The sequence below is a fragment of the Lycorma delicatula genome, chromosome 12 (genome assembly GCF_047948215.1).
Source record: "Lycorma delicatula isolate Av1 chromosome 12, ASM4794821v1, whole genome shotgun sequence".
Classification (NCBI taxonomy): Eukaryota; Metazoa; Arthropoda; class Insecta; order Hemiptera; family Fulgoridae; genus Lycorma; species Lycorma delicatula.
The window spans coordinates 40,383,886-40,396,402 of NC_134466.1; the positions used below are offsets into that span (position 1 = coordinate 40,383,886).

A 12,517-nucleotide genomic window follows, 5' to 3' on the forward strand; every position below is an offset into this window, starting at 1 on the left:
AAAGAGCTGCTGCCCTCTTTCAGGAATCATTCCTTAGTCTGGCTCTCAACAGATACCTCTCCGATATGGTTGCACCTTCGGTCCAGCTACTCTGTATCCCTGAGCACTCAAGCCCCCTCACCAACGGCAAGGTCTCATGATTCATAGAGGAGGTATTATTATAATAAAAATAAATATTTAAATATATCATAAATGGGTTTGGATTTTCCCATGCTCTAGAGAACCTTAGCTCATGTTCAATTATTGTCCCTTTGTGATCTTTAATGAATTACTTTTAAAATGTAAAATATATTAATTAATGTTTTTTTTTTTTTGAAGATTAGTGAGTTGCTAGCAGTTACTTTTAATTTTGCCATTGATCTCAGAAGGATGAAATTTTCGGATTAAAAATTTTTTTTTAATGTTTATCTTCATTTTATTACCACTTCACTAATTACTGCATTAGTTTTTGAAAAAATTTAATTTTTTTTATTAGTGAATATGATGCACTTTAATACAAATTAAAATAGATCCAGCTAACACAACTAAACAAAAGAATATCATAAAAACTTTTCTACATATAATATTCAAGAAAAATATAAATGCGACTATAGAAGTTAAAAGTCTTATTTTTCTGATTTAGCCTTCATAACCTCTGTAAGGTATTACTTCATGAATGAGAATGATATGTATGAATGTAAATGAAGTGTAGTCTTTATAGTCTCAGGTTGACTATTCCTGAGATGTGTGGTTAATTGAAGCCCAACCACCAGAGAACACCAGTATCCACGATCTAATATTCAAATCCGTATAAAAGTAACTGCCTTTACTAGGATTTGAACTTTAGAACTCTCGACTTCAAAATCAGTTGATTTGCGATGACAAGTTCACCACTATACCAACCTGGTGGGTTAAGTTAAAGGTCTTCATTAACATACTGGTTCCTGTATAAATATCAAAGTTTAATAAAATTATATACTTCTACGTTCCATCTATTTATAAAAATACTGGCCAAACTATTCTTTGCTTGAAAAATTTATAAAAATAAAAAATTGAAAAAGGTTTTATCAAACGATAGTGAGCGAATTCATTACAATTTTTTTTTTTTCAGTTTCATTTGAGTTATATTAATACTCAACCATGTCGATTGATGTTTGATCAACTACCAGAATTTAATCGTGCTGAAATGTCAAGGCAAATTTCAGATGAAAATTCATTGAAGCAATTAATAATTGAGTTGAGGGAGTTGGTAATAGAAACCATTTCAATACAGATAAGGTGAAGTAAATATTTTATTAATAAATCATAATTTCAGCCATTTTAACCCAACTTTGCATTTGCATTACTTATGTGTAATTTATCCATATTAATAAAAAATTATTTTAGAGAACTTTTGAGTGTAAACTAGTTTTCAATTCCTTTTTTCATATGTCCTCATATGAAATTTTTTTCTACTTTCCTAATCTACCTTTTCTTCTCCAGTCACAATATTCATCCAAATTTTACTCTTGATCTACCCTTTTAAATGTGGCATTTTTTTACTATTCCTGAGATGTGTGGTTAATTGAAGCCCAACCACCAGAAAACACCAGTATCCATGATCTAATATTCAAATCCGTATAAAAGTAACTACCTTTACTAGGATTTGAACCTTAGAACTCTCGACTTCAAAATCAGTTGATTTGCGATGACAAAGGGTTATAAACTTATTTTTAACCTTTCCTAATAGCCATTCTGACTTTACCTGACAGATACTTCAGCTGATAAATACTTGTCTTTCTGTGCAATCCTTAACAGTTACAGTTCCACAGGAAAATTTACCATCCAGTAAAAAAAACACTACTAGAAGATTCTGCATGCAGCCACAGGAAATGGATGTGAGGCGGTGACTAATGGAATTCCTGTGATACCTATCCAGAAAGAAAAGGTAAAGGATAATAAACAAGGAAAGAGATAGTTTTAATTAAGAACACAATTATGAGAAATAAAGAGGCCTACATTCACACATTAGACACTGTTGCTGCTAGTTAGGCTTTTTGTGTGACCTCTCGATTGGAAACAGAATCCTTGATAAATCCTATTAGCAACTAGCATAATATTCTCAGATGGGTTGGAAACATTATTGAGCCTAGTATAGAAGCAGCTGACTACTAGATGGTGGGGACATATATAGAACCAGGGCGGCAGCTGATCAATTCCCATGACACCATACAAGATAGAACTTTCTACAAGAAAAAATTAAGGAACTAAGAAGAGAGAAGATGATCTGGATAGCTAAGACCTGGATCGCTTTAAATACTTTACTCCCTTTTTCCAAATTTTTAATTTTAAGAAACAAAAGTTAAATTACAAATTAAAATTGAAATTTGTTAAATTAACACTACTTATTACATTTTCATGCATTACAATGGGAATAACTGGGTATAATCTCCTGTAATTACTTATTTTTCCCATTTTCTTAGAGAAACAATTATTAAATTTTGTTTACTCTTTCACATAATTTGTTAAGTAGAAGTAAAAAAAAAAAAAAAAAAAAAAAAAAAAAAAAAAAACGTTTTTTGGAATTTTATGCTTATAAACAATACAATATGATAAAAAATAAATTTTATTTTGGGTGATAAGATTTTTAATCTGATTTTAGTGTTGTAAATACTGAAATAAGTATGTATGATCTTCAGCTGGATGATGAACATTTAAGTTTTGTTCTTAAATGGTGTCCATCAAGAGTCACTCAACTTAAGGATTTAGTGAAACCTAATTTTATGTTTATTTGGATTCAACCGTCTTACCAACAGATTAATATCTCTAATGTTCTACAATATAAAGGTATATATATTTATTTTATTTCATAATTATAATTTGAGAGAAATATTGTATATATAATTACACTTATATATATATTTACACCTTATATAATAAAATGAGCAGTTGTAATTACATGCATGTTATATACAGTATTCTATAATATTGATATCTGTACTTAGTACTATGTACAGTACCGTTGAAAATGTACTGCAGAGACTAGCTAACTTTTATCAACCATATTACTCTAATTGAGTCTTAGATGAATAAAACTGGCAGATGGGAAATTAATGGCCGTGATCCAAATGTGTACTCTGTAGACAGTATTAATGCTGAATTAAGTTAGTATCAGACAATGGTAGACTAATAATAGGTATAAAATATGAGTCGCTGTTTATAAAATAATATATGGTTCAGTATTGTACTGTAAAATTTCAGAAAAGGTTTTGTATCTTGTCTAACATATACGATTAGTTATTTTTTATTACTTAATATACATATATAATATACTTAATATATATTTCTTGTTACTTAATATTATTTGATTGATGGTTAAAGATTTTTTTTAATACATGTTAAAAATAAAACTTAGAAAGATTAGTTCTGATAAAAAAGAATACGGTTCACATTATAGGGAAGCTTGGGTAAAGGGACAGTTTTAAAGAAAAACTTAACTGTATATAACATGCATGTAATTAGGACTGTTAATTTAATAAAGCATTACCTAACAACCAAATAAAGCAGAAGATATGCAAACATAATACCAAAAATAAACTCAACTGTCACTTAGAGTAAAAATACATATGCTTACAGCCTCATGATCAGCACCTGTAAACCAGTAAATCCAATACCTGTTATACTTAAGTGTATTAGGTAATGATTTTATTACCGATAGAATAATTTAAAAACAAATTACAATACTGACTTATTTGTAACCCTTCTTATCACATTGATTTATAAAAATGGGCAGTCATAAGTAACCTAGTTTATGGACAATTAGACTGAAATATGTTTTATGTTCCAAGAATTAAGAACTGCAAAACATTATCTTTTGACTACTTTTTTATGCTTGTTATGCTTACTGCATATTGTTTTAACATGAAATTATGTATCGTCACTGTTAAAAATATTATTTAGTCTGTTAGTGGATTTATTATATAATGTGAGCAACTTAAAATCGAACTCCTTCAAACTAAACACAGTTGCAGTATATAACATTTTATGAATAAAGTGAAAAAATTAAAACGTTAATTACATTTTTATATTAACAAAAATTTATATATTTACTTATATTTTATAAAAGATGTTCGAAAAGAGTGTCCTGTGCAGCAATGCACTTTTGTCTCTACATGATAGTATTGAGCAACTTGACATAAAATGTTAGTGCTGTGGATTTTTTATTGAATGTATACCTTCAGTTCATTTATATGTGAGGATTTGAGTCACAAACTCTATCTATCAATTGTCCCAAAGAAAAAAAATCACAAGACAAAACTGGGAAAGGTGAATGCTTATGCCCTCTACTAATATTGTTCTATTGTAAGAGCCAGATGAACGCATGCCGGTGAATCATTTGATGTTGACATGTTGCTCAATGTAGTTTAATCTTAGACAAGATGTGTATTTTACACCACTTTGTTGTGATAACTTATGAATAAATTTTTTTCAGACTGGTAGAAAATGATTGCCTATAACATTTTGCATCTGAAACCGACTCTATTGTATGCCATTTTTTAATGAAATCATACATGCTATTTTTTACTAGGATACTGGCACTGGAAAAATTTCCTACAACTATTTGACATGTTTCTTGAAAGGATCCAGATCGCACATAAGCTTACTCTATTGAAAGAATATAGACAAGTGACTGAAATTGTAGCTATGCAACATTGTACTATTTTTTAACATTTACTTACTCAGGATAAACTTTAAATAAAAAAATAAAAACAATTCAGAAAATTAAACCCATTCCCCTTCTGGTAAAATTTTATATAATTTACACACTAGGATGCAGTTAAGCAAAATATTTCAACCAATAAAAATTAAAACAAATAGAATTATACAAAACTTTCATAGAAACATTGGAAGGACAGGTAGAAGGGAAAAATTGTGTAGGCAGGCCACGTTTGGAGTATGTAAAACAAATTGTTGGGGATGTAGGATGTAGAGGGTATACTGAAATGAAACGACTAGCACTAGATAGGGAATCTTGGAGAGCTGCATCAAACCAGTCAAATGACTGAAGACAAAAAAAAAAAATTCATAGAAACATTTGAATTTTTAATAAATAATTTCAGTAGGCAAGAATTAAAGCAACTAAACTGAAAATAATTTTTCTTCAAAATACTTTTTTTATTTTTCAAAATAATTTTACTGAGGGTTCCCTTCTAAGTAATAAATTAGATCCCTTATCAATTTGCTCTGAAAAATAATTTAATATGATGAACTAGCTAACACACAGTAAATTTACAACTTATGTCTAATGTGAAGTACTGGATAATACACTACAGTAGAATTGTTCATTTACTACTGTTCCATATGAATATTAGCCAAGCCATATAATTTCATAGAAATAACAGAATATTTTTCATAAATATATTTATATACAATTGAAACAAATTCAAATTTAATTTGGTAATTGATTTATTTTTATTTTTGTTTTATTTGATTTTTTGTAAAATGAAAAATTAAACATGCTGTCATCTTAAAATCAGTTCATCTTTTTGTAATTCCAATAACGCTTTTATAGCTACAGATAACTCCTACTGTGTTTTTTGCTTTTGTTGTGAGTTGGCAGTAATTAATTAAATAATAATAACACTGACTTCCATCAATGTTACCAAATTTATTTACATTTATGTTAAAACTGAGGTTACAATTAATGTATGTTCAACAAACAGTTATTATCACTTGCTGTGTTTACATCAGAAGTTATATAAGAAGTCCTCCTTTATTAAAGCATTTTAATTTTAAACAAATGCAAAATGCATGATTTCTACCACATATGAAAACAGCACTAATGGGATGCATATGCAGTTTGGATAAATAAGCATCAGTTGTGATATACATAAACCTTATCTTACTTTTATAATTATACTATCTTTTATAAATAAAAAAATGATATAAATATTTATATTGCATATAAATAACAGTATGAGACCAAGAGTACCACAAGTAAAAAAAATATAACAGTTTGATTACAATACATATATTTTTATAACAAAAAAAAAATTAACCGCAATTATTTTGATCGATATGATTTCTTAAATCATTGCTCACAGTTTCTGCTGTTTGAAGTATTTTATTAAAAAAATCCTACTTTAGAGGATGAGAATTGTTAAACTTAGCATTATTCAAACTTATCTGTAGTTGAAAAACATCTGTTAATAAAAATTTCTAGTTTATACTTATAACATTAAAATATGCTGTAATCTATTTATTAATAAGTATCTACCTTTTTTATATTTATGTTGCAGTCTATAAACTTTTTAATTGAATTTTTCTGTTTTTGTATTACAGAAAAATTAATGATCCTAATTGCAGAATTAAATGAGATTGAAGAATTTACTCAAATTGCTATAAAGGATAAGTTAAAAACTTTCTGTAAAAGTGAGAATCTAGAATTCAGCAAATTTATGAAAACTTTACGTCAATGTCTGTCTGGTTTAGAAGTTGGTATCGTATTTTATGAATATTATTCTGTTTCCAACAAATGAAAACAAAATTATCAATTTAATTACTCTTCTCAAAAATAATTCAGCTATTGATAGTTTTAAAAATACTCTTAAAAAGCCTCTCCATATGTAGCTAAGCCTATTAAAGAATTAATAAATAAATGTTTTGCCATAGGGTGTTTTCCAAATAAATTTAAAACTGCTAATGTTATACCAATCTTCAAGTTGGAAGATCGTTGTATTCTCACAAATTACTGTCCAATAAGCTTATTAAACGATCTATATAAATTATAGAAAAAATTGTCAAATCATGAGTGACAAAATAATTAATTAAACTCAACATAATTCTTTTAAATCAGTATGGATTTCAACCAAAGAAAAGCACCCAAATTTGATAAATTACCTTATCAGCTCCATATTAAATAACTTTAAGGATAATAAAAAAATTATAGTCATTTTTTTAAATCTGGTGAAAGCCTTTGACACTATCCCACATTCAAAGTTGCTACAAAAATTAAGTAGTTTGGAAATAATATGGCTTACATCATAAATTATTTATAAACTTCCTAAAAAACAGATCACAAATACTTACAATCAACAAAAATATAAGCATGCAGCACTTGACTGAATGTGGTGTACCACAGGGATCAGTCTTATCCTTATTGTACATAAATAACATACTAAAACCAAAAAACTGTGGTATATCTGTCGCTGACTATCCTACCATGATTTTCACAGGCTGCTCATGGGATGAGGTTATAAGATCAGCTAAAGAAGATCTTAGGGTTGTCAGAACTTGGTTTAACGAATATCTATTACCTTTAATATTAAAGAAATCGTGTTTACGATGTTTTCTACAAATCACGATAGTCAGCCTCCTAACCTAAATAATTTAACCATGCATTCAATAAACTGCAAAAGGCCAACTTTTACTCCATGTCTGTGTCCCAAACTAGGAAAAGTAAATAAAATAAAATCTGTTGGTGTCAGTAATCAGCAGTAAAGCTTTTTTACCCAACTTTCTGGTGTGAACTTCTTCAGTCTTAGAGATGACTGCCAGTATCACACTGACTGCATTTTGGCTCAAGATTTGAATAAGAATTCTAGGTGTTATCTCCAGTAATAATGTATTCAAACAATTCATTACATTCCTTTATTAACACCACAAAAATGAATTCATTGGAACAAGAAGTTTTTCCATCAAAAATGTTATCACTCATAACGTCACACTTGGTGGAATCATGAATAATAGTACTCATTATAAATGGATGAATATAAACAACAAAATGACTAAACTATTGTTGCTAACATCTGCTTAGTATTGATTGAAATAACTGAAGCCACACAAGCACCCTTTACATTACATATATATATAGCAAATTCAGAATAGACTAAAATAGGCCTTGTATGTTACTCTTTTCATTATTGTATCGCTTTTATAAAAAGTCAACATATTTATTATATTATTTTATAATTACTTATTTGTATGTATTATTTTGTTTAGGAAGGGCCTGGTGTTGCAGAAATAATGGAATTATTAGGTAAAAAGACTACATGTGCAAGACTGAAAAGAGTTAATGAGAGTCCAACACAACCAGATAAGAATACTTGTTGTCCAAAGTGATCCTAAATAACCATAATGCTTCATATCTATATATTGTATCAAGTTAAATTATAAACTATTTCTTGTGACACAGTTTATTAGTTCTTTGTGAAACGGGTATGTTTTTCATGTGTTTGTAGATTGAAACACTGAAGCAAATTAATCTACTTAATACACATAGTATGTATAATGAAACAAAAAAATAAATAAATTGTTTTATTCTACTGTGTTTTTATAAAATATAGATATAAAAATATTTGTTCAAAATAGCTTGATTAAATAGCTTCAGTAAAATAATGGTTTATAAAAAAATATTTTTATAGTGTATTTTTACTTAACCTTGTTTCCATTTATTATACAAAGTAGCAAGAATTGTTATTAGAAACAGAAATGTAATCTAAGACAAAATTACAAAAAAATGTATAAATTATAAAAGATTCGGCTGAAATATAAACATAATGTCACATAAAGCAACAAGTATATCATTTTGTAGTTTCATTCCCCTTCTACTAACATTCCAGAACTTGTTGACCCATGCCCTCACATTTCTGTCAATTGCCATTGTTATGGAGTCAAATACACCTGCTATGTCAACACATTTAAAACATGCATAAAATAAATTCAAAGTACTGTGAGTAGGAAGATAATAAAATTTCATGCATCAGAAGTTGGTAAAGTGAATATTGAGGATGAACCTTGCAGTGGTAGACAAGTTTCTGGACTGATTTGAAGCATCAAAAGGAGGTGAAGGAGGAGGAATTGATTCAAAATGAATGTCGTATTACAATACTATGCAGATTGGTATAACAAAAGAACTAGTAGGACACATTATTGACAATTCTGCAACATGATAATACTCATATACGCATATCATGTGCAACTGCTAAAGCTCTTTTGAAGTTCAAATTTGAACCTATTTATTTATTTTTTTAAGAATAAAAACATTAAGAGAAGATCATAGATATAAAGAGGAAGAAAATATTAAAACCAAAGAAATAATAAAAAGATTAAGAGAAGATTATAAATATAAAAAGGAAGAAAACAGTAAGACCAAGGAAAGAATAAAAAGATTAAAAGAGGATGATGAATATAATGAGAGAAAATTTGAAAACTTGAGAATGTGTACACAAATTAAGATCAGAAAAATTATATCAAACCAAAGAGCGATTAAATGATTGGCAACGAAAAACAAATGAAATGATGATCAACTCTGACTTAGGAAGAATATTGTCCAACAATATCAGAGGAGTAATGAACTAAAAGATAAGAAGTTTTTGCAATTTATTAAAGGTCGGACATGTATGCCCCAGTGTATATATTGTTCTTGTGAGGGTATATTTTTCAGTTACTCTGTAGTTAACTTTAATGTAGATAAAATTAAACAGATTTTCCAGAATAATTAAATAAAATTAAACTAGAAAATACAAAAATAATATGATTCTAAATTATAATTTTCAATTAATATTAAATAATCAGATGTTTCACCAAATCTATTACATGTACACATATGTAATATACCTATTAAATTACATATACACATTTTTTAAAATAAAATTTTATTTCATTAATAACTTCTGATATTTTTTATTTTTTTTTATTGTTATTATTGAATTATTATTTATTGTAATTTTTTTTTACTTACAGAGGTTAATAATTATTAATAAATCAATATATTTAAATTTAAAAAAAAGAGATGAAGTCTGATTCGAACCAATGTGCCTTCCCCTTTTAAGATCCAAATATTTCATTAATTAAAATTCATTTGGCTATAACTTGGGAACCAATAAAAATAAGTACCACTTATGATATATCGTTAAAAATTTCTCAATGAGGGGTTATTAGTGCAGTTAAGAAAGTCAAAAATCTAGATTTTTTTTTAATTATGTGCTTTTTTGGACGCTTTTGGTTCACTCGATTGCAATCAAAAGGGAAGGTACACAACTAGATGTTACAACAGTCCTCAATCCAAAATTTCAACATCCTACAGCTAATTGTTTTTGAATTATGCGAAATACATACGTATGTACAGATGTACCAAAACTAGTCAAAATAGATTTAGGGATAGTCAAAATCTGAAAACTGAAATTTTTCGCGATCATAATACTTACTTTACTTCATACAAGGAAGTGAAAATAAAAAATCATAATGAATATATAAATTAGGTTTAACTGTGGTTAAAATAAATTTCTTCTGTGTCTTATAAAGAGTTTTCCCCCTATAATTTTATTTTTCTTGCCTGATTCCTGAGTTTATATTTAATTATTGTTAATGTAGAAATTTACAAGAATATATTTTTTTTCATTCCTTCAGGTACAAACATTTTGTTTTCTTTTTGTCCAACTTGCATCCACTTATTTGGCACTTTTCAATGTCAACAGTTCATCAAAAAAGAAATTAAATTACTTCATAATACATTCTAAAGGAATATCAAACTAAATTAAATCGGGTGCAATGATTGTATCAAATACTGTCCTGTGTATTAAGCGGATCAAATAAATACAGTCATTAAAGATTTCTTGAAACAGAACTTATCCAACTGTGAACTCCAGAGGCAACTACAAGTCTGCAAATTTTGAATCTAAAGAATGTCCATTATTTCATTAATTTTCTAAAATGCTATGGTTCTCATTACTACAGAGGATCTTTTGAAAGCAAATTTGCTTGCCCTAAAACATAAAGCAGATTCTTTCTATGGCAAGAGATTTGATGAAATGCTAACATTTTTCTTTGACTCTCACACAATTCTTCCAATTCCTAACCCATCATTTTAAAATAATAACCAGTTATATCTTTATAATTCTGCAATGTTAATTGGTTGCTCAAAAAATCCCCTAGCCAGTAATAACTACTTATACATAGATAAACATCAATTTCATAAGGAGTCCAATAAAAGAGCTTTGGCAATTATTCATAATTTATTTTCATAAATTTAATAATATTAATTTTGAAAAAATAAATCTCTAATCAGGTTGATAGCTGATAAATTTGTTGCCAAAACAAAAACATTATAGTCCTTGCATCATGTTCAATATGGTTGATAAAGTTTCCACTAAAAATACTGAGATGGTGTATTCCCAGTCAACAGTTATTTTATTATCCCAACTTGATTTTCTTTTGGCAATGTAAAAAAATTAATAAGATAGAGAAAATTTTAATTAATCTTAATTAGTATTTTGATATACCACACCGTGAAACTGTTTTTAAAATGGGACATAGAGATTGAAAGTGGTCAAGATGCTAAGAAACAATTTAAAAAGTATGTGAAACTTCAAAATGATGATGAAGACATTTTTTTTGGTTACCAACAAAAAGATGTTGCAGTAAAAAGATCAGAGGTTGTATACATACAGATATAATATGGTAAGTTAAACTGATTACAAAAGAAAATGCAACTTTCAAGATGTAAACAATTTATTTTTAAAAAGTACTCAAATAGCATAAAAAAAGAAAAAAAAGCAGTTCATGTAAAGAATTTCCAACAAAAATATTGTGATGATTAGTAAAAATTTTATAAAGCTTGCACAATATAAAATCTTTTATGAAAAAACAGAATGGACTAAAAGGAACTGATGTAGTTTGTGAGCCAAGACATGAAACAGAATTTCTTATTTAATGCAGGTGAATGAAGTTACATAACCCATATGGAAAAAATATAAATGGAAACTTATGTACAAAAACATTTTAAGAAAGAAATAAACATTAAATAATTTCATAATTTACAGTAAATAATTTTGTTATAATGAATGTTCAAAATGTCCTCTATTTGCAGCTACACAGTCATCAACATTATTCTTCACGTTAGCAGCCACTTTTTAATGGTTCCAGCGCAACCATGCATGATAATTTTTTATATGAAGTATTTTAACTAAAGTGTTCTGTTTGAGTCAATCATTTATTCTGAGAATTACTGTAAAACGCATGATAGTTTTTTTATCGAACACTTGCCAATGACACACAAAATAGGGAGAGATTATTTGACTTATATGTATTTGTTATTACTACAAGATCAAGCATTACCAACAAAAAAGCTAATTTCCCAACTCAGTGGATTAATGAATTCAGAGTTTTATAACTTTTTGCTCACCTGTATAATTATTAATATTTTTGAAGCTAATAAAAATAAGGCAATGTGAAATTAATTTTATTCTTTATTTTTACACAACTGCCCAAACGAAGCATAATATAATTAGGGTGTATGTATGTATGTTTGTTACACTGTAGCAGCTCAACAGCAGAACTGATTTAGATATATGACCTGCGTTGGAATCCCTACGTTACCAGGAATGTCATAAGCTACATATATATATATGTTTAAATAAATTTAAAAGTTTTGCAAAAAAATTATACTATATACAAAATTGTCATCCTCACGCTCTTTAATTACCTATACTGAAGAGTACTGTTTGTCACCTACATGCCTAATGCACTCATTTGAAAATCAAGTGCAAATTTTAAACTG

The 12,517-nt window shown here is 27.8% G+C and overlaps 1 protein-coding gene across 1 annotated transcript in view; it reads left to right on the top strand.

The window, feature by feature from the left end:
* The window catches only part of GluRS-m (putative glutamate--tRNA ligase, mitochondrial), a 33,608-nt gene extending 25,238 nt beyond the window's left edge, over positions 1 to 8,370 (top strand). Inside the window, exons 6-9 of the mRNA XM_075379447.1 lie at positions 1,091 to 1,257; positions 2,621 to 2,805; positions 6,301 to 6,452; positions 7,960 to 8,370. Of these exons, the coding sequence (XP_075235562.1) occupies positions 1,091 to 1,257; positions 2,621 to 2,805; positions 6,301 to 6,452; positions 7,960 to 8,079 (624 nt within the window). The 3' untranslated portion in view covers positions 8,080 to 8,370. The remainder of the gene's footprint in view (positions 1 to 1,090; positions 1,258 to 2,620; positions 2,806 to 6,300; positions 6,453 to 7,959) is intronic.
* Positions 8,371 to 12,517: the final 4,147 nt, after the last annotated feature.